At 52.7% G+C, this 24,534-nt stretch overlaps 1 protein-coding gene across 3 annotated transcripts; it reads right to left on the bottom strand.

Annotated features, from left to right (window-relative positions):
- Nucleotides 1–6,314: 6,314 nt before the first annotated feature.
- Nucleotides 6,315–24,226, bottom strand: LOC101603638 (cytochrome P450 26B1). Of its 3 annotated transcripts, XM_045152938.1 has the most exons (7): nt 24,135–24,226; nt 23,402–23,991; nt 19,904–20,128; nt 12,241–12,516; nt 11,883–12,038; nt 9,820–10,104; nt 6,315–9,456 (listed from the first exon to the last, which is right to left on the bottom strand). In XM_045152938.1, exons 2-7 carry the CDS (start codon nt 23,603–23,605, stop codon nt 9,064–9,066), a joined length of 1,539 nt encoding a protein of 512 aa, XP_045008873.1. In that variant the 5' UTR covers nt 23,606–23,991; nt 24,135–24,226; the 3' UTR covers nt 6,315–9,063. The 3 variants fall into 3 exon arrangements, with proteins under 3 accessions (XP_045008873.1, XP_004668346.1, XP_045008874.1); XM_004668289.2 differs by having other exon boundaries at nt 23,402–24,224; XM_045152939.1 differs by lacking the exons at nt 23,402–23,991; nt 24,135–24,226 and adding an exon at nt 20,946–20,975.
- Nucleotides 24,227–24,534: the final 308 nt, after the last annotated feature.

The raw sequence follows: 24,534 nt of genomic DNA, 5'->3' as shown, positions 1-24,534 counted from the left end.
TGTGTTGATTTTGTATCCTGCCACTTTGCTGAAGGAATTGATCACCTTTAGAAGTTTTGAGATGGAGACTTTCCAGTCACTTATGTCATCTGAAAACAGGGCTAACTTGACTTCCTTCTTCCCAATTTGTATCCTTTTATAACTTTCTCCTGCCTTACTGCTTGGGCTAGGATTTCTAGTAGTAAATTGAAGAGCAGTGGTGAGAGTGGGCACCCTGTCTTGTTCTAGATCTTAATGGGAACTCCTTGAGTCTTTCCCCATTAAGTATGATTTGGGCTTTAAGTGCTTTGTACATAGTCTTTATTATGTTGAGATATAAACCCTCCATACCTAGTCTCTCCAGTGTTTTGAACATGAAGTAATGTTGTATTTTGTTGAAGGTCTTCTGTACTTCTATTGAAAGCATCATGTGGTTCTTGTGTTTAAGTTTATTTATGTACTGCATTATGTTCATTGATTTCTGTATGTTGGATCATCCCTGCATCCCTGGGATGAAGCCTGCTTGCCCCAGGTGGATAAAGCTTTTGATGTGTTGCTGAATTCAGTTTGCAAGGATATTGTTCAGAATTTTTGCATGCAAGTTCATCAGGGTTATGGGTCTATAGTTTTCTTTTCTTCTTGTATCTCCATCTGGAAGGATCTGGGGAGGATTCCCTATTCTCCAGTTAGGTTAAATAGCTTGAGTAAAAGTATCAGTTCTTCCATGAAGATTTGGTAGAATTTGGCTGTGACATTTCTTTTTGGGAAGATTTGTTATTCTATTTTCAATCTCAATGGATATGATGGGTTTGTTTAGGAGATTTATCTGCTCTGGACTTAATTTTGGTAGGTGGTATGTGTCTAGGAATTTGTCTACCTCCTCCAGGTTATCCAATTTTGTGGAGCAGAGATTTTGGAAATATGTCCTAATGATTTTTCCAATTTCATTGATGTTTATTGTGACCTTCCCTTTTCATTTCTAATTTGTTAAGTTGAGACTTCTGTATTTTTTTTTCATTTGATCAAATTGGCCAGGAGTTTATCAATCTTGTTTGTTTTTTACAAAGAACCAGCTCTTTGTTTTGTCAATTTTCTTTTTTCTTGGTTTCCAACTCATCCAATTTCATCCCTGATGTTAATTAATTCTGTCTGGAACTCTTAGAAATGGATTGTTCTTGTTTTTCCAATGCCTTTATGTGTGTGGTTAGGTTATTAATTTAAGATCTCTGTCTTGTTAAGAAGGCACTTAGTGCTATGAATTTTCCCCTTAGGACTGCTTTCATCGTGTCCCTTAAGTTTTAGTATTTTTGTTATCATTTAGTCCAAAAATTTTACAATTTCCTTTCTGATTCCTTCCATGACTTATTCATTGTTTAATACTGTGTTGTTCAGTCTCCAGTAGCCAGTACAATTCCTGTTGTTTCCCTTGTTGTTAATTTCTAGCTTTAAAGCATTGTAGTCTGATATGATGCAGGAATTTGTGTCAATTTTCCTCAGTTTGTGGAGGCATGACTTATGCCCTAATATATATGATCTATTTTGGAGAAGGTTCCTTGGATTGATGCAAAAGTGTATTCTGCAAGATTGGGGTGAAATTTTCTATAGATGTCTGTTAGGTCTAATTGATCTATGCTGTTGTTAAGATCCTTATTTCCCTGTTGCTTTTCTTCTTGGATTGTTTGTCTAATGATGATAGTGGGGTATTGAGGTCTCATACTGTGATGGTGTTGGGATTTATTTGTGATTTGTTGTCAAGTAGGTTTTGCTTTATAAAATGTGGTGCACCTGAGTTTATGATTGTGACATCCTTTTGTTGGGCCATTCCCTTGATGAATAAAAAGTGGCTTTGTTTTCCTTTTTTTGTTTGTTTGTTTGTTTAATGGTTTTGGTGTTGTGAGGTAGGGTCTCTCCCTAATCCAGGCAATACAACAAACTCCAGACACATTCACCACTTATGTATCTGCCTTATGTGGGTACTAGGTAACTAAACCAGGGTCCTTGAACTTTGCAGGCAAGTGTCAACTACTGAGCAATCTTTTTTATTTACTTTAAGTTTGAAGTCTATTTTGCCAGATATTAATACAACCATACATGCTTGCTTCTTATTTCCATTTTCTCGGAAAATCATTTTCCATTCTTTCACCATGGGGTGTCTGTCTTTAACAGTAAGGTGGGTTTCTTTTTTGTAATATATAGATATTTTTTAATTGACAACTTCTATACTTACAGACAAAAAACATGGTATTTCCCTTCCCTCCCCCGCTTTCCCCTTCATAACTCTGCTCTCCGTCACCTCCCCCTTTCCATTAGTGTCTCTTAATTTGATGTCATCATCTTTTTCTCCTATTATGAGGGTCTCTTGTGGGTATTGCGAGGTCTTGGATATCTAGGCCAATTTCTGTCAAGACAGTTGTATGTAAGGAGTGGTACCCTTCCTTTGGCTCTTACATTCTTTCTGCCACCTCTTCTGCAATGGACCCTGAGCCTTGAAGGGTGTGAGATGTTTCAGTGCTGGATACTCCTCTGTCCTTTCTTCTCAGCATTATGTTGCCTTTTGGGTCATCCCAATGGTCATCACCATTTGAAAAGAGAAGCTTCTCTTACCAGAAGTGAGAGTAGCATTAATATATAAATATGAACAGAGGTGGGTTTCTTGAAGGCAGCAGATTGAAGGGTCTATTTATCTGGCCCACACTGCTGGGTGAGATAAGTCCATTAGTATTTACAGTTATAACTGTGAGGTTTTATTTAATCCCTCCCATGCTGGAGGGTTGGGGTTTTGGTGATTTGAACTTTTTCATGCCTGCTCTCATTTTGGTTATCATGTTTGTCCTCTTGTAGGTGCTTGAAGTTGGTTGGTTGTCTCGTCCATGTCTGTGTGGAATATGTCCTGAAGTAGGTTTGGCTTTGTGTTCATATAATCATAGAGCTGGCTTTTGTCATGGAACGTTTTCCTTTCTCCATCTATTAGGAGGGATACTTTCACTGATATAGCAGTTTGTGTTGGAAGCCATAGATTTTAGGTTTTGAAGTGTTCCATTCCAAGCCCTTCTGGCTTTCAGGATTTCCATTAAAAACTCTGAGATGACTCTGATGGAATTGCCTTTGTATGTAATGAATTTTTTTTTTCTCCTGCTAGCTATGCCTCCTTCTTAAAATTACAAGATCACCTGTGTAAAGAATAGATTCCTAGCTGCAGAGAGGAGGGAAAGAAGGACAGTGGTGACAGGACAGGGTCACGTCTCGTGCACAGGGGTTCCATAAGCCTATAAGGATGATTAAAAAACCTCAAATTGCACAAGTACACCATGCCAAAGTCAACCTCCTCATTTTGATTTTGTACTAGAATTGTATAGAATGTCTTTGGGGGAACCCCAATTAAGAGTACATGTCCTGTCTTTTTAGTTATAATTATTTCAAAATTAAAAGTACATTCAAGGGGAACTGGGATGGAAAGGGAGATAGAGAGGGGACAAAGCCTTGAGGCTCAGGACAGGCTTTGTTTGCATGGAGAAGGGTGGCATGATTACAAACAGCCTGGTGTAACACAACCCAGGCTTCCATGCAGCTCCTCTGCTCTCAGGCTCACTCGTTGTTCCTCCATCTCCAGGACTTTCAGCAACACTGGTCTCCCACCTTGTGAGCTCCTGCTCCTGCCCCTTCCCTTCCCATATTTCCCTAAGATTGTCCATCTTACAACCACTCCCCAGTCCCCATCCCTCCAAGGGGACCCATTAGAGGAAGTTTGATTCCTGGCCAAAGGCTGACTCAAATTGATCCTGCTAGATTCCTTGCAAGGGGTTGTCCTCCTTACCTCTGTGGGTATGGTCTCACCTGAGGGGCACCACTCACCATGTGTCTTCATCTGAGTCCTAGAGGAGGAAGTAGGGTGTGGCTGTATGCTGAGGCCAGGCAAGGCCTGTGTGGACGTGTGGATGCAGATCAGCACTCATGCCTCCTAGAACACTCACATTCCCTCCCAGGGAGCCCACACACCCAGAAGCACCAGCACTCTGGGCCATATTTCTACTGCAAGCCAAGGAACCCCCACTATACCTCAAAGAGCCTCCAGGGCCAAGGTAGCTCCCTGTAGGTGAGGTCACAGATTCCCCACCCATTTAATGGACATTTTCTGGGCTCCCCTATCACTCTGCAGCAGGATGGGGACCAATAAGGAAGGCTAGTCATAGAGCAAGGGGTCTATGAGGAATAAAGGGAGAGTCCTCTTTTCAGGGAGGAAGCCATGGATAAAGATGCCAGAGCTGAAGTAGGAAAGGCCAGAGCCACCAAAGCCTGGGGCAGATCAGCCTCTGGTGAGGTAAAGGGCAGCTGGCTGGGAGTTGAAATGTGTGAAGCAAAGCCCCAGTCTGCTGTCTCCATGGCCCTTATGCCATGCTGAGTACCCAGGAAAGAAGCCTGAACACACATCCCTCTCTCCCTGCCTCTCAGTCCCTCCTCCTGGTCTTTCTCCTCCTCCCCTTCTTCTCCTTCTCCCCATTTTTCCCTCTTTCCCTCCCTTTCTTCTCCAAACTCCAAGGCCCATCAAGCTGAGCAGGTCTATCTGTCTCTGACCTTCCTTGGTCACTTTACTCTGCTATCTCTGAGTCCTTACTTCTCTTTGCCCTTTACCTGGCTTCTAGCCCCTAGACATCTTGGGGAGCAAGGCCTAGCCAAGGTCACGCTGTTTTGGAAAAGTGCTGGGTGATGGCAAAATGTGTGGTCTCTGAGCTCCTCTCCAAATTGGTGCCCCAGTCCCAGGACAAACAGTGTCCTCATTTGCCTGTCCACACTGCTGTGATCTCCTTCCAGACTGGGGCTCTGGGGTCAGCAGCCCACTGTGGGGAGGGCCGTGTGGTGTGCAAGCAGGCTGCTGATGTCATAGACTCATCCTACAGGTAAGAGGCAAGGACAGGCAGGTGATGACAGGGTTCTGTCTGCCAACCCTACACAGGGCAGTCAGGCCAAGGGAAGCTATGGGGCCACACTTGGTTCTCTCCCCCAGCTGCCACAGAGAACATTCCCCCAGCACAGATGGAATTTGTGCCCTAAGAAACCACTGCCTTCCTTGGCAGGTTCTCTGGGCAGTCTGGCTCCTGCTGGTGGTGAGGCCTGGGGCCTAAGGCAGCCTCAGGGGGCCTCCATTCATGGGGCAGAGCACCAGTCTCTGTCATCCTCCCTTGGTTCCCCCTATAGTCACAGAAGTCACTAATACTTAAGGTTGCATTTATGGAAATGGAGACTCCCCTCATTCTTCTCTACCCTGGGAGAATAGAGGGTCTGGTTGGGAGATAAGACCCTGGCTTGGCAGGATGGAAAACAAGGACATACCAGGAGCAGAGGAGCAGGTAGCCAGGATCCACTGCACCTATGGGGAAGCCGTCTAGGTGGCCAGTCTTTGTGATCCAGGCTGGGCAAGCCCTTGTGCCCTGGTGTAGCTGGGCCAAGGGTTATGAGCTCGGATCTACCTATATCAAAAAGAACTCCTATCCAGCTCAGCAGTGGCCATCCTGGACTGTAGGAAGGGGAACAGGCCGGGAAATCTGCAGTCTTTCTGGATCCTAGTATCCACTCTGTCTCTCTGCTGCCCTCCCTCCACCCACATAGCCTTAAACTTTGGACCCTCAGTGAATGCTCCTGGCCTCAGAACTAGAGGCTGTGCCTTTCATTGTCCCCCACCTCAGGCCATTGGGACTGTCAAGCTATATAATAGCTGAGGAAAGAGGACAACATTGCAGTTGTCAATCATGCTCATAGAATACAATAGTATTACTTGACATTAGACCACTTCCTAAGCCATACTATTCTGGGGCTCAAGGCTTACAAACCTGGTTAATTTTGTTCAGCTCATTTCCCAAGCGTACTAGACCATGGGCTCTGTTACATGCCACAACACTCATGAAATGGCTTTGAGAAGTGCCTACATAGGGCATGAGGCTGGAGTCAGGATGGAATCCTGCTCCTATGTTCCCCATGTCCCTGTGGACATGAGCATCCTTACTCAAACTGATAGACAGTCCTTCAGATCTCTGGATCACTGAGCCCAGATCATAGATGCTTGACAATCAGTCTTGGCCTCATTCAGCAGAGAGCAGGGCCTCACCTCTCCACCCCTCCAACAGGCTTGTCTTCTGCAGGGAACCTCCTCTCTCCGGGATCCTGCTACATCCTTCTCTGTACCCACATGTGCCCAAAGAGCACGGGCTGGCCTGCCTCTAAGATGTATAGTTTAGAACTTCTTGACAGGTTGGTCTGGGCATTGCCAATGTGAACATGGATAACCTAGGGAGTCTTTTAGCCAGAGTAGAAAGCAGAGACCAAAGAGGAAAGAGACAAAGGAGAGTCCCCATGGTTTATTATGGAAGCCGATAAGAGCCACATTGAGTATTTCCAAAATCACAAAATGCACAACATTCATTGTTTTAATATGCAACATGGAATATTATACACAGATTAAAACCACACAATAGCCAAAACACACGGCACCAAGTTCATATCAAAACACACAAGTGTTTTTTCAATTATTAAAACAACTGTGATAAAAACATATTAATATTTTGAACCATGTTTACAATAGAGAACAATTCATATTTTACTAAATAACAAATATTTAACAGCAAAAACTTTATACTAAATATCTATTTTGAATTATAACAAAAATAGTACTTATAATAGATTATAAAGACAGACACAAAATTATAACATTTATGGAAAAAAAAGTTTTGAGTATAAAATAATATTCTAGCATTCTGGACAGGGTCGGAATGTTACCTAGCACACAAACGCCAGCGCCTAATTTTGAAAGTGCTTTGATGCGCAAGCCCATGGCAGGAAGAATTTTGTGGGGTTTGTCTTTTTAATGTTATCATAGTTAGGAATGGTTAAGTGAAAAAATCACCCATCTAATGCTACCACAATGAAACACACACATACATACAAGCAGGAACACAGGGACAGCAACACAGCTCTACAGAGGCATGACAGAGGGGTCGCCTCAGTGGGCTCCTGTTAGCCAGGCCTTTGTGTTGCCTTTGAGGCCCAGCCGGGCAAACAATCTTTCCTTCATCCCTCATAAGTATCCCTTCTGCTTTTCCTTCTCCACCTTTCCCAGGTAGCTTCCCCAAAGGAAGATCCCTAAAGGGACCCTCTAGCACCCCCCCCACACACACACACAGCAGACATACTGCATTCCATATTCAATCTGTCAGTTGGTTCTAGGCAAGTGGGATCGGCATGAAGGACAAGGGAACTTCCAAACACTGGACTTCTGGTGAGTAATAGATTCTGGGTCCCCATGCAGCTATATCCCATGCTTTGATGAGTCTCCACTCATTTTTTCCCTGTGTTATAGAACTGGGGAGGAGGATGAAGGGATTTTACTGACAAAAAAAAAAAAAATCAGTAATTCTTACCAGTAATATCTGTTAAAGCATGAAAAAGTAGACCAATGAAACATTTTGGAACTGGGCTTATAGGATGATGTGTGTGATGTGCCCCATTCCTATAAAATTTCCCTTTGGGGAGATGTGGGATGCTCTGTTCAGTGGACTTCATGGGGGCACAAGTAGCCATGGTGGCTATGGGGGAATCCACATGGGTTGTCAGGCCATAGTTTTTATTTTCCTGTAAAAGTGTTCACATTTATAACATCCAGAACCAGTGAAGAAACACAGAAGTAAAGATGAATTTGAAAACAAACCGAATTGCCTAGACTCATCAGAGGACCCCAAAGTATTCCAAAAGATGCCCCAATTTGCCCACAATACAAATGCCCATGGCAGGAGCTAATTCTTTCCCTCAGTTAGCTCCACTGGCCTGTCTGCAACCCAATCACTTCTGACAAATCTCATATATGCTGTTATCCTACTCTTCCTCCTTATTCCCTCTCACTGCAGCCTCCACCTACACACAGTGTCTCAAGACCACACAGGGCCCAAGTCAGCTCAGAAGGAGGGCTCTCTCTGCCTTACTTCTTCCTTGTTTCCATCTTCGCCCCACAACCCTGAGCTGGGCTTCCACAGACAGTGGCTTACAGGAGGGAGGGCTCAGGACATTGTTCCTGGCTAAGGGTGAGGGGTAAAGGCTAAAAAAGGGAAGATGGGCCCTAGTGCCTGTCGGAAGAAGGAACCAGAACCTTTCCCCATCCTTGTTAGTGGAGTGGGCGGCACTAGGGTGGGCAGTGGACAACAGGAAGTGGTGGCACATGGACAGGGTGTGGAGATGCTAGATGTCAGTCTCTGAGGTTAAACCTGGTCATCTGTCAGGTACCCTGGCTGGGCCAGGGATCTGGGTTTGACCAGAGACCCCAGCCTCTCCACTCACAGAAGTTCTGCAGGGAACATGGAGTCTATATTTGCATCACACCTCAGTATGGTCAAGGTCACTGAATAAATATGGCCTGGGTTTGGGGACAGCAAAGCCCAACCTTAGCTAGGAGCCACCTGGCTATGGAGGTCCTGTCTGGAGGGGCTGTCAGTGTACCTGCCCAGGGCCACCAGGGAAGATGCTAGAGAACAGGTCTGGGACTCCTGTACCCCAACATCATAAAACAGAATAGCAGCAACAGGCAATTTCAAATGTTCAAACTGACTGGGCTGGTATAGGGGCTATGCAGTCTGGTGGCAGCCCCCACCCCACCCAAGTTGATTTGGATGGCATCCCACTGCTCCAACTGAGCAGTGGCAAATGGCGGCTAGGGAGCTGACAAGAGCTCCAAGGGGGACCTTCATTCCTCTCTCCTGCCCCCACAATCACCTGACCACTAATGAAAACAAAGGAGTGAAGGGAAGGGACCTTTCAGAAGGTCACAAGCACACACTGCAGCTCAGCTGACTGGCACTAACACTGATGGACATGCAGAGCCCTGGCCCAGGAGCTAAGCTAGGAGGAAGAGGGGAGATCTGAGAGAGCGGGAGCCAGGAAGGCCCCAGCCCCAGGAATGACAGGGCCTTTTGGCATTGGATTTGGTTTGCCAGAGGAAAGCATGCACGGGGGCCCCTGGTCTTCCCATCCAGCCCTTCCCACACACAGGTTTCTACCTCTGTCCCCCATCCCTCCACCAGGCTGGGCTGGGCAGAGGCCTGAGCACTACACAGTTGCACTCAGCATGGCCTCTGTCTCAGGCAGAATCTTATTCTGATTGGAGTCCAGGCCAAAGAACTTGACGCTGAGGCCATCTACAGGGTGCAGGACTGGGACGAGGGTCATGCGAGGGAAGGTCCGGGTGGCCAGCTCAAAGCGGCTGGTGCTGGCCAGCTCCACAGCTAGCACCTTCAAGAAGAGCTTTGCCAGGTGCTTGCCCAAGCAGGTCCGCACACCACCTCCAAATGGTAGGTAATGGAAGCGGCCGTCCTTGTCTTCACTGCGTGCCTGGCTGAAGCGGTCAGGGTCGAACACATTCACATCTTTGAACACAGGTGCTGTGTCATGGGTGTCACGGATGCTGTACATGACACTCCATCCTTTGGGTATCTGGAAACCCTGGAAGGAGACAGAGAGCAGGGAGTAGAGTGATGATGAGAGCTGGAAGAGACTAAAAGTGGGTTCAGGACTGCTTGCAGCCTGTCCTCACCCTCAGATGCTCAAGGCCTGTGTCTTCCCAAAGATACTCCCTCAACACTCTACTTATACAGGCTGCATGCAGCATTACATGTGACACCCAGGTTAGCTTTGCCCCTCTCTGTTTTGGGGGTGATATCTCTCCCCCTTCATGCAGAAAGTTTCCTCAAGGCATGCAGTCTCCCCATCACACTGAGGATGTTAGATGGTACTCTCCAGAGGTCAGCCCGGGCCCTAGGGCACTCGCAGGTCCTCAGCCCCAACCTCCCAGGGACCCAGGCTCACATCAAGCTCGAAGGTCTGCAGCACAGTGCGGTAACCACCAGAGATGGGTGTGAAGAGCCTCATGACCTCCTTGATGACGCAGTCCAGGTAGTGCAACCCGCTGAGCGTGTCGAGGCGCAGGCTGCCCTCGCAGGGGCAGCCACCGCTGTGCAGGAGGCCCTGGGCCCGCAGCTCCTCCCGCAGCTTCTCTAGCACAGCCGGGTGTTTCAGCAGCTGCATGATAAGAGATGTGCTGGCACTAGCTGTGGTGGCATAGGCTGCAAAGATCAGCTCCAAGGTCCCGTCCTGCAATGACAGAGAATGGAGGTGCTCTGGGACACGTGCAACAGCGGCATGGGGCAGCCCATGCTGCCAGTGTCTCCTAAGCCCAAACTCACTGGCATGGGGCCCTGTAGCCAGATATCAGATCTTTTTCTGTGAGCCTCACAGGCTGAAGCTTCAGGGGTACTAACTACTCCTGTAGGGCACAGCAAATCCCTGGCTAGGCTGAAGACACACTGCTATAACCCAGGGCAGAGCACTGGGCTGCTGACTCCCAAGGGCTGGGCCACTTCTCACTCACTCACTGCTGGGTTTCTGGCCAATGCTCACAGAAGAGAAAGGGCAGTTCACAGGAGCCAGGCAGTGCATTTGTGAGTGGGTGTACACAGCTGTGGGTGGTGGTTCACAGGTGTACAAATCCTGGTCTCCTTGCTCCCAACCCCAGTTCCTTTCTTCATTCCCAGGAAACAGACATCTGTTAGATGGTCAGAGGGGTAGACAGGATCTGGAGACTGCCAAGGGCCACAACCAAGAGGACCTAGCAGTGGGACCTGAAGGTTCCTTCCAGGTTCGTGAAAAGGCTACAAGAGTTCCTTCACTCCAAGGCCTATGCTTTACAGATGGGGACTTCCAGCCCAGAGAGGGCTAAAGTGGCTGGGTCCCTCACTTGTGGCCATACCCCATTTTCCCACGACTTGTGCCTGGCTGTATTCAGGAAAGCTGAAGCTAAGACACTGAGAAGCAAGACTGGGGGGGGGGTGAGAGCCTCCCTTCATGAAGAATCTTTCTGCACCTGGCAAGGAAATGGGTGAGCAGAGTCTGGGGGAGGGGATTAACAAGTCCCTCTCGGTAGAATACCTCCCCCCCCCCCCCGCCAGACAGGACCCAATTCAGACTAGCTAGGAAAGTGTAGCTGGGCTGGGGCAGTGGGATGGACAAGATTTGCAGGGCCAACCACTGGAGAAGCTGGATGAGGAGGGGCCTGAGTGGAGACCAGATCTCCCCTTGATTAAGGCTGCCTCCAGCAAGCAGCTTTCCTCTGGAGGGCTGCGTTTCCTCCATGGCCCCCAGGGCTACTGGGCCCATAGATTGGACTGAGTGGACTTGGGGTGGGGTGGGAGGCTCAAAGGGAGGAGTCAACAAGCCACTGATGTCCTCAGAAGTCCAAAGTAAGGACTGGGAAGATGGCTCTATTGGTAAAGTGCTTTTATGCAAATGTGAGGACCTGAGTTTGGATCCCCAGCACCCAGTAAATGCCAGCAGGTGTGGAATGTACTTGCAATTCAAGTAGAGGTGGAGACCAGGATCTCTGGTATCCCAGGAGGAAGCTGGATCCCTAGGCTAGCTTATTGGTGAGCTCTGAACTCAAGTGAGCCCTGCCTCAGCCAAGAAGGGGACAGTGATTGGAGAAGACACCAGACCCAACATCAATCTGTGGCCTCCACAAGCCAGTTCACACATGTGCACGTATGCACATGTACCACACACAAGTGTCTTCACATAAATACAGGCATACCACACACAGAGAGAAAGAAGGGCAAATGTTCTGAATGCTCTTAAGAACAATCGAGATGGCTATGGGCAGGATGGAGGGTGTTGGGTCAGGCCACACCAGGATGTGGTGCAGACAACCCCTGGCCACCTGCTGCTGGAGTCAGAACAGGAAAGCCCTAGGGATCTTGCCCGGCTCAGCACCTCATGTCCATGACACTGACATTCTGTCCTGTTCAGAAAGCAGGTGGAATGGCCAGGCAGCCTTCCAGCACTGGGGTCCTGGAGGAGCAGGTGGGCTCCCCACCCACCTTCAGCTCCTGCATGGTCATCTCCTTGCCGTGCTCTTTGCTACTCTCAATGAGGATGTCCAGGGCGTCCGCGTAGTCTTTGCCCTGGGTGCACTGCAGCTTCTCGCGGATGGCCTTTTCCAGAGCCTTCTGGAGGATGTGCCGAGCCTGAATGCCCTGAAGGAAGATGGGCCATTAGCCCTATAGGATGGACAGGGCTCCCTCCAGCCTCAGTATTGTTAAGGAAGGTTCCAGACCCCTCCCACTAACTAGCTCTGTGTGTACCCAGGCATCTGACTAAACGTCCCCTGTCCAGCAGTCACATCCCCTTCCTGAGGATGGGTCCTGTGTCCTCTCCTCCCGGGCACTGGATACTCACCCTCCGGTAGCCACTAAAGGGCAGGTCCACGGGCAGGGAGAAGACATTCTCCATGAACTGCTGGTAGACCTCAAAGAGGTGACCCAGGTCCTCCTCTGGGATGCTGAAGCCCAGCAGCACACGGATTGCCATGTGAAAAGTGAGTCTCTGTGCCTCTTGGTACACATTTACAGCCTCGGGCTGACTGCTCCAGGCTCTCAGAGTATCCTGGATCACCAGCTGGATCTTCGGCAGGTAGCTTTCCAGTGCTTCCTGGCTGAAGATCTTGGAGAATACCTGGAGGGCCCAGAGGGAGATGGTGATGGTGTTAGAACCACAGCCAGGCAGCCCTCTGTCCTCACCCCCCACCCAGCTTCCCTAACCTACAGACACATCCCCCCTACGGCATTCCCTACTTGGAGCCCCTCGCCCTACCTCCTGTGTCTAGGGGAGAGGGGCCATGTGGCTCTCCAGGACTTGGCACCAGAAAGGAAGCTGGCCTTTGCTGAGAGGCCTAGCTCCCAAATGTCCAGCCACAGGACAGAAGTGTCAGGAGAAATGAGACACAAGTGCTGGCCACAGAACACACGGGAAAGCAGTAAGTAGTTCTCCTCTGCTCCACTGGTGAGGGACCCCACAGCAAAACTACAAACATCTTCCTGGGAGCAAAAATTCTCTTCTCTCTCTGTGAAACAATTGTTGGGAGAGATTCTAGGAAGTTTATCAGCTGCACCATTAAAATGTCTTCTGTGTGGCCAGGTCTGGAGGTTGTGGTCACCCTAAAACACTGAGAGCAAGAGAAGCTCTTTAAAGTAGGTACACCTTTCAGGACCATCCTGCGTGGCCAAGGAGGCCCGTTCCCAGCTCCTGCCTTACACGGGAGGATTGGCAGGGCACTGCCCTGTCCCCCCCCCCCCCGGCACATATTTTCACACCACTGCCCCATAGATCAGGAGAGACTCGGTCAGAGCCCTGGGATCCAGAAGAGAAGGGGGTGTCCCCACTGGAGCTGAGGGAAGGGTTGTTGTGGGAGGAGGGTGCAGGGGAGGACACTTACACCCACCCTGTGCAAACCACACACACGTGCTTGCTCTCCTGCCTGCCCCCAAACACAACCACCACACAAACTGTAAATGTGAGAATTTCCCCTGCAGTCAGCTCGCAGAGGAAAAGGTAACATTTTCCTGGCCTGGGCCCTGCATGGCTAATGGGAGGGCTGGTTTGCAAAAATAACAGTGCTGGCCCTTCAGTGGCCCGGGCCGCTCACACAATAGCACTTTCATTCCCACATTCCCGGTGGGCAGAGGGAGGGGAGGCAGTCCAGTGAGGGGCAGAGAGCAGCATTACTGGAGCCAGTTCTTCCATGAAGGGAAGGGACAGCTACAAGGTACCAAGGTGACAAGAGGGCCTCTAGGTCGGCCACATCTTGCCTAGTGTCAGAGGTCCCAGGGAATTTCCAAGGGAGCTTTGGCTTCCACCTCCTGTCAGAGGATTGTAGAGAAAGGAGGTACCGAGTGCCTCAGCCCCTTTCTGGTGTCTTTAGGATTTCAGGTTCAGCTCTTGGCCAAGGGGTCTTGATGAATAGGGGTGCAGTTCCACCCCCATACCCCATCAGCCACCCAAGGGTCCTTGCAGAACAGCAGAGACCCCAGATGAGTATGACAAGGTACACAGGAGCTGAGCAAGGTGCTGAGAACTGCTGTGGGGCTGGAAGATCCTGTCACAATCAGTGAGGCCATGCAGACCCACAGCCAGCTACCTGACAGAGGGGACAGGATCAGAGATGGCATTCAAGAGACCTGAGCCCAGAGATTTTCATGTGAAGGAGGGACAGGCAGAAGACAGTTACCAGGACGAGCTGAAGCTAGACCACCGGGGCTGCAGGGTGGGAGGAAGAAGCCCAGCAGGCATGAGTCCTGACTTTTACTCATGACTTGCCTGCAAGACCACTGTGTGGTCACGGCAGTGCCACTCAGCCCAGTTCCTCAGTTTCCTCATCTTTACAATGGTAAGGCCACATGTGTGATAGCTGGGGTTCTCTTCAAGTCCCAGAGCAGCTTACCATCAATTTCTAGTTTCCCAGCACCCCAGCCTACCAATGCTGAAGCCCTCTGTGGGTGGTCTTCCACTCCACAAGGGCTGTGATGGCTGGGCATGGGCCAGCAGAAGGCTAATCAAAGGAGAGCACCTTGAGGAGTGACCACCCTGGACCATGGGCAAGCCCCTTGTTCCCCTTAGGGTACAGTCCCTGCGCCCTCTAGTGACAGCCAGCTGAATCACTGCTTCCCTGGCTTTGCAGTCTAGAACAGGGACAGCCTAGGAAGGATGAGGACTTAGAGACAGGGTTCCACACTTGCCCTACATAGGAAGGGGTGAGGAGCCAGGCCAGGAGCCACAACTGCACCACAGCTGGGGCCCCTGCGAAGATAAGTGAAGGCGGGAGTAGAGCTCTTTTTCAGACCAGCCTCACACTCAATGCCCTTCTGGGCCTCAGTTTCCCCACTGGGTTCAGAGGGGTCCAGCTGGGTGTTTGGAAATACCTTTCCATCTAGATTTCCTCTGAGTGTCCTCAGAGCCCCCCAAAGTGGAGCAACCACCCAAATGTGAAGGTACATCAGCCTAGGGGGCCCTTTGCTCGGAGTTCACCAAGTCCATGCTCCTGTCACCAGTCCAGCTGCCCCGGAGACATGGGAGCCTCCTGCATGTCTGGGTCACCTGTGTCCAGGGTTAACAAGGTGGATACTTCCCAAAGCACAGAAACAGCTGCCCACCACAAAAGACAGGCAGAAGCATCTGCCAGGACAGGGAAGGGTGGTGGGTCTGAGGCCACTGTCCACAGAGGTCAGGCCTTGGGAACAGGAGAAGGCAGTGGGAACTGCTTGGTGTGAGGAGAGGAAGGGTTCTGGTCCCCATTGCAATGGCCCTGACCACAGGGCAGCACCCATTGACCAGGCTGTTTTGTCTTCCACCACTGGGGCTTCCCTGGGAATTCCTGAAACAGCCAAGAATGCCACACAAAGGTCACTGGGAACAAGCCAGGCGCAGGCAGAGCCCTGAGTAAGCCCAAGGTATGAACTTTGCAGGGAGGGCAAGGGCAGAGTGTCCAGGAGACCAGGGTCGCCACTATGAGTGCATTTTCAAATTGCAGGGAGGGCTGAAGGGAGGATGGGCTCTACTTTGGGGGTGTCCATAGAGAATTCCCCAGCTCCCCTTGGTTTCCTTAACAACACAATCACCTAAGATCCCACATCCCGTTCTCTGCCTCCCCTTTCTACTCAAAAGGAACTGGTTGTGCAGGGTCTGGGGCACCCCTCCCTCACTCCTTTCAAGGCCTAAATTCCCTATATTTGACCTTACAAATGTTTCCTCACCTCAACCAGACTTTCTCATTGCTCTTAACTGGTGGCCCTGGGGGAGGGGATTACCCTGTGAAGCCCCACAGCCCAACAGGGGCAGTACCCTCCTGTCAGCTGGCAGCTGTGGGTGGATGGGCTAATGGATGGACAACCACAGGAGCTGGTAGAGCACCGAGGAATCCCAGCCCCCTGCCAGTGACTCAGACCTGGAGGAATGAGGCTGCTAGCCAGGAGGGGTGGGGGCCCAGCAGGCCACCCGGCCAAGCCACCAGAGCCGCAGGCCTGTGGAGTGGAAAGAACAACACAAGGCAGGCAGCTTTACGCGCAGGGGTGACGCCAAGGTGTGTACTTTATACTCCAGTACGGGGCGGCCCACAGAATGAAGGCGTCATCCACTGGGGCCTGCACTCCACCTGGAGCAGGCCCCGTTCAGCACCTCTGGTCAGGAGAGGAAGGCCCAGCCTTCCCAAGTCTGTGCTCTGAGTCTTCCTGGCCTGGTTGTCCCACAGACTCAATCAAGTGCTTGATGGGAGAGGGGAGGCAGTGCTGGCCAATACTCGCTGGGGCCCCTAATTGGAAAAGGACTGCCCAGCTGAGCATGCCCTCTTCCCAGGTGAGCCAGTGGGGAAGGGCCTCCTAAGGTCACAGGGTAGGGCATGACTGGCCATACCCTGCAGAGCCCTTCAAGTTCCTGCTTCTCACCACTCTAAACGCCACCATGCTGTCCTCCCCCAGGTCTGGTGGGTTCTGAAGTTACTTAAAGTCCCAGATAGCCTCTTCGTAATTCATATGTGAGGCCAGGCCAGCTGTGGTGCCCATTCTGTTTTGCTGTCAGCATTTCTTGGGCTTCTAGAGCCCTCTCTTTTAGGCCTAGGGAGCCCAGAATGGCTACAGTGACTGGCACAAGAAGCTCAGTGCCACAGCAGACCCCAGCCAATCCTCCCTAACCCCTCAAGGCCACATTCACCTTCCAAGGCTTACAGAGTAAGCAAACACATCAGCACCTCTGCCCTGGACCCCTCCCCACACTGGGAGTTGGGCATCTGAAGAAGAGGAGGAGGAAGGTGCGGCCCCCACACTCATCCGCCTGCTGCCCGGCACAAGGGCAAGCAGAGGGAGTTGCCCACTCCCAGACACCCTGGCAGCTGGCCCTGAGCTTCCTCCCCACTGACCTTCAGAGAGATCTGCTCCTGTCCCAGCCCCCTCAGCAGCCCGTGGGCCTACATACCAGTGCTACAGTAACTTTTGGGTGAAAGACTTCAGCTGGCAGAACGAAGGCTCTGTGCCTAAGCCCAGAGCTGGGAAGATCTTTTAGTAGTTAGCCTTTGTAGCCATGCTACCTGCCTGCCTAGCTCTGAGCTACCCTGAACCAAGCCCTGTGCACATGACTGCAAGCACTCTAAGCGTTGGTCCAGAGGCCTCCAGAGACGGGCCAAAAGTTTTTAGTCTGCTGCAGAATCCTGTGCCCATGGCCACTCCTGGCTCTCTGGCCTCTACAACCCCTAATAAACCTCAGTGAGTTTCTGAGCTGCACGCGGTGACCCTCATCCTCACCCCACTCCAGTGGGAGTGGGTGGGTGGGTAGGGCTCTGTGACCCTGACTAGCTGCTCCTGCTTCAGGTACACAGAAGGTCCTGCAGACAGTGGCCTGAAGAGAAGGAGCAGGAAACCCACTCCTGGCTGTCTCCAACCTAGAGGCTACAAGCCTGAATGTACCCCCAAATGTCCTCCAAGTTCCCTGGGAGGTGTGGGGGGCCCCAGTCTGGGGTGCACAGAAGCCATTAGCCTCTTGGTGTGGAGGTCCAGTTCAACCCCTTCTACGTCTCTTTCCACCTCTCACCTGACTCCACCCACCCTCCTCAGCAGTACCCAGCCTTAGTGCACACTCCACCACAGAAAGGGCCTCCTGTCCCAGGTGGGGAAGGATCCCAAAGGAGGAGGAGGGAAAGAGTTTGAGGATTGGCTTTCCACAGGTGACACTATTAGACTGTGGAAGACCTTTCTAGAGCTCTTCTGGCAACCCCACCCCTGCTGGCCATAGACCACCAGAGCAGCCAGGGCCAACACCTGCAGTGCAGTGATCTGACTGAGGCACCTCCTGGCTGCACATCTGGTCAGACCTCCCAGAGAAGGAGTGGCTTTCCCACTCCAATGGAAACAGTGACACTTCTAGTTCCCCAGCAGCCATGCCTCAGCACACTTGGGCCCAATTTCCTGCACGTACATCCTAACCAGGCACAGTAGCCTACTCTCCAACCAGGCTCCTGACTATAGTGCTAGATAAGACAGCGTATCACTGCATGCAACTCAGAAACTCACATTGGCCACAAGATGCCCTCCAGGCTTTGGCTCCAGAAGACTGGCCCATCTCCAGGACAACATGGCTATTCTAGAACCAGGCACCTGAGTACTCTCTCTTCATCCCTTCTGCCAAGCTGTACTTGCTGAGGGCAAAGGTCATGCAGCCTCTTTGTTTATACTTAACCCAGGGCTTCCTATGTAGCTTAGTGAACCCAGGGTCATGGATCAGTCATTAGGGGGACTAGGGGGGTAAAATCCTACTCATGTGACCCTCCCCCCAGAAAAGACTCCTTGTCTGGTTCCTGTGCCTGCACGCCCTGGCCTCTGAGGATTCTCCACCAGCAAGGAGCTAGAGAGCCACTGTGCCGATGAGAGGGAAACTGCGGAACCTCACTCATGTCCTCAGTTTCCAGCCCATTCCTCCTTCTCTCTTTCTGCCCCAGCACTGTTCATCTGTGCTGTGCTGTCCCCCTCCTAGTCCCTTTGCCTCCGGATGGAAGAAAGTGCAATCCCAAACCTTGGCCTTTCCACACAGACCTTCTCCATCTGCCAGCTGGAGGCACTAGGCCAAATTGGGCAGAGGGTGAATGGATAGGGCTCAAAGCCTGCTGTGGCCCCCTTCCCCGGGGCCTCACACTGGAATCCTGACCAAGCTCCTTCCTCACAGCATCTCCACCACCCCAGCTTCCAGCAGCCACAGCATGCTGGACCCTGTACTGCTGGAGCCAAGCGTTCCTTCTGCAAGGAGGAAGAGGAAGTGCCCTCCGTATATCCCATAGCTCTTGACTCTTTACAATGTGCAAAGATAGAGTCCCAGAGATTAAGGTGTAAAAACCACTGTCCACTCTCCTTAGAACCCTTCTCCCTTCCCTGCTACTTCCCCAAATACCTCCTATTTATTTGCCAGAGCTGCCTTAACTGCTTTCAGTTCTGACAGACCTTTAGGAGCCCCTCTGCAATTCACGAAATACCGGCGTCCTCAGGGGATTCCTAGGTGGACCTGATCACCCTGTGTAGTTCAGAGAACATCCATGGAGAGGCCGCATCAGCCAGCGTGGCCTCTCCAGCCACTTGGACCACCTCACACGAGGACTGCTAGCCAAGGGAGCTGCCCCAGGATCTCTGCCCCCTCGCGCCCTCCGCCACTCCTCGGAAGACTAGAGGCCCCATCTTCCTTTCCTTTAGGTTGCTGTCATGGGTGAGTCCTCTGACCCAATGGAAAAAACGGAGTGGAGAAGCCCAGCAGCCTCCGTTCTGGCAGCGTCCAGCCCGCAGGCAGACGCCCCGCCCAGCCGGCCGGCTAAGCTTTCGGGTTACTACAGTTCAAACAGCACGTGCCGCCCGCGCGGTGAGCCCGGCGGCGGCGGCGGCGGCGGCCAGCGCAGGAGGGGGCGGGGAGGCCTCTCCGGGCGCCGCGGCTAGCCTGCTGCGCCTCAGGCAGTCACTCGGGAAATCCACAGGATAAACACCCACTTTCTCTTCCTCTTTCAGAGAGGTGGGTGCGCTTTGATCCTCCACGCGCGCCTGGGCTGCGCTCCCACCCGTCGCCCTTCCCCCACCATCCATTCTGTCAGCGCAGGGTCCCCAAGTTCACTGAACCTCTCTCCCTGCATGACCCTCCAACCACTGCTCAAAGGGTTCCCCCAAGGTCCTAGAGCTCACGCAAGTGTAGCCCTCAAAGCAGCCTGTGGTTGCAAATCAGGGCTTGAGTTTAGAATGATCTGTCCTAGGAATTCCCGGGTGTGGGTAAGGGGGGCACTGACTGTGCAGCCCAGGTCAGGCCCTGCATTTTCAAGCCTCAACACCTCCAAGGAAGCCCCCTTTGATCTTGTCAGTCACCTCTGAACAATCCTCCACAAGGAAGGTGGGATCAAGGTGGGTGGGAGGAGACCCAAAAGGTCCCCCGCTCAGGCTGGAAACTTGGACAAAGTGCTCAAAAGGGAGTTCAGATTCCATGGGGCCCTTCCCAGCGCTCGTACACTCCTTTCCAGAGGGAGGTACTGGCCAGGCCAAGCGAGCGCTCTTACCTTGCGCTTGTTGCGGTGGATGTCGCCAATGGAGTTGGCCACCGTGTTGGGGCCCAGCAGCATGCGCGCGCTGCGCGGCCACTCGGTGCTCACGAGCTGGTGTTCGCCCAGGAGGATCTTGCGTACATTCTCAGCACCAGTAACACGGATCAGCGGCCGCCCCAGCAAGTGTGTCTTGAACACGTTGCCATACTTCTCCCTACGCGACGACTGGAAGCCAGAACCCTGGGGAAGGAACACCAGACACGTCTCTCAGGACTTGGTGAAGACTTGCGAGGCCCAAGGGTGCGAGCACGCGACACCTGCCCCCTGCACAAGAGAGACCGCGCGCACGCACACACACACACACACACACACACACACACACACACACCGGGAGTGCACGCAGATTTTATTTTTTCACTGTGCTTATTTGGGAACTGGGGCCTACAGGATAGCGCAGGGAGGCAAAGGAACGGACAACCTCGGAAGGTTGTTTTTAGTAATGACTTTCCAAAGGGAAAAGGAATCTGATGGCTGGACTTGAACCTTGAGCATCCACCCCCACCTCGTGCTCGGGAGACTCTCCGAATAAATATTTCCAGGCTCCAGGCCACGGGCTGGCGAGACCCGGAGGGGTGGCTGCAGGCCAAGGATTATTTATAGCATCGGGCCGTGCGTGCCCGGGAGATGGAGGCTGGAGTTTCCTCTTTTCTCCGGTGTGGCCCATAAGGGGACCCGCAAACCTCTGCGGAGTGGAGGGTGGGATGTTGGACAGAGAGCCTAGACTTTCCTAAAGTATTTTGCCCTGGAAATAACTGCGACGGACTTTCGTCACCGCCCTGCCGTTTGGCACTGGAGAGCCGGGAAGGCGCTTCTGGGGGAGGGGTGGGACCTGGCGCGGCGACCCGCACACGTAACCGGATCCCTGCTGCGGCCGGACCACTGAGATCCTGGGGCCTGTTCCGACCCCAGTTCTGAGAGAATCTGGAGCCCAAAGCCTGCGGGACCGGAAGCCGAAGGGACCGGGGAGGGGGGAAGGGGCACAGGGCGTCCGGCTCACCTTGAACATAGGCATCCGCCTCCCCAGCCCGCCTTAACCCTTTTCTTGTAGGGGCGCACAGAGGGCGAAGGGGCGGGGCGCCACCTGTCCGGCCCTCCAGCCCGGGCGCTGAAGCGCTATTCCCGCCCCGACCTCCCCTTTATGTTCCCCAAGGACAGCTCAGCTTCCTCCCTCCACCGCCACCACCAAGGGACACGTCGACCCCCCTTTCCAGGTTGGCCCGCCTCCTTGCTCTCCTTTCTTCCACGGAAACTACTCCAGCTAATGTGAACACGCCCCAGCACCAGCGAAAAGTGACTCTGCAGAAGCAGATTCCTAATCGCTTTTCCACATGGTCTTCGCCCCAGCGCGCGACAGGGCGCGAGGCGGGAACCCCGGCGCCGCCAGGAGAGGGGGGCCGGGCCTGGTGCGCCGTCCCGCTCCCGCCCGGGGATCGCGCCGCGCTTCCCTAACCCAGACGCCTGGAGACGGCGCCTCTGTCTCGGAGAAAAGTGAGGCGGAGGGAAAGAGCGGGAGTTCGGTCCTCGGTCTGCAGTATAGGCTCCCTAGAAGGTCTCTTTCCCCGTTTCTTCTCTCCGACTTTTCCTCTGTTTTTCTTGTTTTTTTGACACAAAAGTTAGGTTGTGAATTTTCCGAGGTCGCCGCCGCCTTGCCATCACCCCGCCTCTGATCTGCCTAACTATAATTAAAGTGCGTTTTGTGGCATTAATAAAGAGTTATTTGTCCGCCGTTTCCACGGTCTTCACAAAGAGGACTTTCATAGGGGCGGCCGCTCGGGCCGCTAGTCCAATTTATACAAAAATGTTGTATTTTTAGCCCTGGGCTCTGTTTAGATGGCGCTTAGTGGAAACGGAGAGCCCTTGGAGGTCTCCCCCCTCCCCGTAAAATCTGATAAATGACTCCTAAAAAATAACGTCGGGATTCAGAGAGCGCGCCTTAACCCCTTCGGCACCCGCAGCCCTCCTCCGTGCTGCTGCGTGGGGCGCACGGGGCGCAGGTCTTCAGGCCAACTTCTCCGAGGCTTGCACCAGAGACCTTCAGGGCCCTTGGTGGGATTGGTGGTAGGTCAAGAGGCTACGAGAGGCGGAGAAAGGTCAGGGAACGGAATGGGTGGGGGGGTAACACGGGGGATTCTGCGGATCCACTCTAACCAGGCAGGAGCCATTGTCCACGTGAGTTATTTTCTAAATTCTTGGCCAAAGCCTGGACCACCGCAGCAGTTAACCCTTTAAATGTGGTACCAGGGAAAAAGGCGACAATAATTTCTTTTGGAAGGATCTTCAGGTTGGTTGAAGAGACACCCCCTCCCCAAGAGATGGACCAATTCCACGACTTGGACAGATCCAGGAGGAGAGAACCTTACGCACCACCCTGTACCCCTGGCTCTCCAGGCTCTTGGCCTGTGGCCGCCACCGCGGCGTGTATGCGCGCGCGCCTGCGGATTGCACGCGTCTGTTAATTTCAAGCCAAGCTTTTGCTCATCTAAATTTACATCCCCGTGCTCGCCTTACGTTTCAGCTTTCGCGTACTGCAGTTGTCTGTTTCAGGATACCTAGGCTCCCTCTGATGTCCCCGCTGGACAAACACACACACCCAAATACACCTTGGGCGGTTGCCCCAGAGCAGTTCCCTGGGGGAGGGGAGCCAGAGGTGTGTCAAATTGCAAAAGCGATTGCCTAGCATTGGACAAGGTTAACTCTAGGTTAATCTGGTGTTACCTGCCTGGGACTGGTCCTCCGCGCGCCCAGCTTTCATACTCTCGGATGGACTTGTTGGCATCTCGCTGCGCTCACACTCTCAGGATCTCCCGCACATTTCTCCCAGCTTCCTTCTGCTAAACTTCCCCACCCAATAAGCAAACAGACCCTTTCCCCGAAAGCTGGGGTTACTCAGGTCTCCTGACCTTCATTTTCCTTGAATTACCTTCATCCTTTCCCATCAGAAAATACAAAGACGCATACGAGAGCGGTTGTACCTGGTGCAGACCGCTACATGGCCGGAATGCAGCTCTGATCTTAAAGGGGGGCATTCCAGCTACCACCGCTCTTGTACACCCTCCCCTGATCAGAGTTTTTGGCTCTGGGGACTCCGTGAAATCCCAGATCGCTGACACAGACTGGGATCTGGAGCGCAAAGGGGAGACGTAAAAGACCCAACGCCCCTTGGGACTCTCCGGGGCGCTCCACGTACCCCTATATGGTGGCCCGCTACAAAGGGCAGAAGTTTAGGAACTCCTCTCTGGTCACAGGCTGTCTGAACTCTTGCACCGGGCGTCTTTGGTCTCCAAGCCAGTAGGCGAACGAGGGAAACCCGGGAGGTCCAGGTGGGGAAGGGCAAAGGCGGGCAGAAACCGGTGCCTTTAAGCTCCTGGCACCCGCGGGCCCTGCCGCCACTCAGCCGGCTCCGCGAGGGCAGGTAGCGGACCCCGGAGAGCAGCGGTGCGAGCGTGCGCTTACCTGGAGCAGCCAGTGGCCAGTCTCTCCGATGAGCGGGAAGCCCATGGAGCCCTTGGGGATGGGCAGCTTGCAGCTCTTGTCGCGGGTAGCAGCCCAGCGCAGCTGCCACAGCTGCTGCGACACGGCCAGCAGCAGCGTCACGGACACAAGGCACGCGGCGAGGGTGGCCAGCGCCGACACCAGCTCCAAGCCCTCAAAGAGCATGTTGGCCGCTTGGGGGATTGGCTGTGCTGGCCGCGACGGGGGAGGGGAGGGCCGGACCAAAGTGACGGGGGAGGGGAGGCTGTGGCCCGGGTCCTAGCGAAACCCAGAAGGAGAATGGGATCCAGGGGGAAGGGGACTGGAGCTGCGAAGTGAGAAAGCAAAGAGAGGGAGGAAAAAGATTGCCTGAAAGAGGAGAAACAAGGCAACTTGAGGTGTGACTTTGTTTGTTTGTTTGTTTGTTCCTTTACAGCGGGTTTAGGGGCTGTTGGAGGGGTGGTGAGATGATGTCCAGAATCAAGCTGGTGGGTTTGCTCTCCCGGCAACCATCACAGTCGGAAAACTTTGGAAAACTTTCTGCGCCAGAAGTCTCTCATAAGCTCCTTCCCCTGCTCAGAGAGAGGGGGAAGAAGAGGAACAGAGAGGTAGCGGACAGAAAGTGTGATCAATTTATCAAAAGTACTCCCCCAAAATTCCTAGGTGCAAAGAAATAAAAATGGAAAAATATCGGAAGCCAAAAATTCTAACGAACCAGAAACTTTGGGGGCGAGGGAGAAGGCTCCCCAGATGAGGCGAGTGCGGAGGCTTGAGCCCAGCGTCCTGGGCAGTCCTGGGCGGTGTACCCAAGCCCCGAAGCGCGAAGGCACGGCACTCCGAGGCGGGCGCGGCTGCGCGGCGGCCCGAGCGCGGGTGCGGCGCGGAGTCGGCGGGCCGCGGCGGGCGACAGAGCCCCGGGCAGGCGGTGGGGCCGCGGCGGCGGCGGCGGGCAGGCGGGCGAGCGGGCGGGGTGAGGTGGGGTGGGGTTGGGATAGGAGGTAAAAAAAAAAAAAACCGGAGCCGGGATATCGTATCAATTAAGAAAAGGTAGTCTGTCCCAGGACGCAGTCTCTCGGCTCAGGAGGAGCTGTTGGGGAAGGAAAAAGAGGAGAGGA

The sequence above is a fragment of the Jaculus jaculus genome, chromosome 6 (assembly GCF_020740685.1).
Source record: "Jaculus jaculus isolate mJacJac1 chromosome 6, mJacJac1.mat.Y.cur, whole genome shotgun sequence".
Taxonomy (NCBI): Eukaryota; Metazoa; Chordata; class Mammalia; order Rodentia; family Dipodidae; genus Jaculus; species Jaculus jaculus.
Note: the sequence above shows the minus strand (reverse complement) of the source record. Positions and strands in the feature narration are given on the sequence as shown.

What these genes read in the sequence shown, in the direction of transcription:
- LOC101603638 (XM_045152938.1), bottom strand. Translation starts at nt 23,605, where the DNA reads ATGCTCTTTGAGGGCTTGGAGCTGGTGTCGGCGCTGGCCACCCTCGCC. An exon ending in CTGGCCACTGGCTGCTCCAG is followed by an intron (nt 20,129 to 23,401) that starts GTAAGCGCACGC and finishes TTCCTTCCCCAG; the next exon opens with GGTTCTGGCTTCCAGTCGTC. An exon ending in TGCAGACCTTCGAGCTTGAT is followed by an intron (nt 9,457 to 9,819) that starts GTGAGCCTGGGT and finishes GTCTCCTTCCAG; the next exon opens with GGTTTCCAGATACCCAAAGG.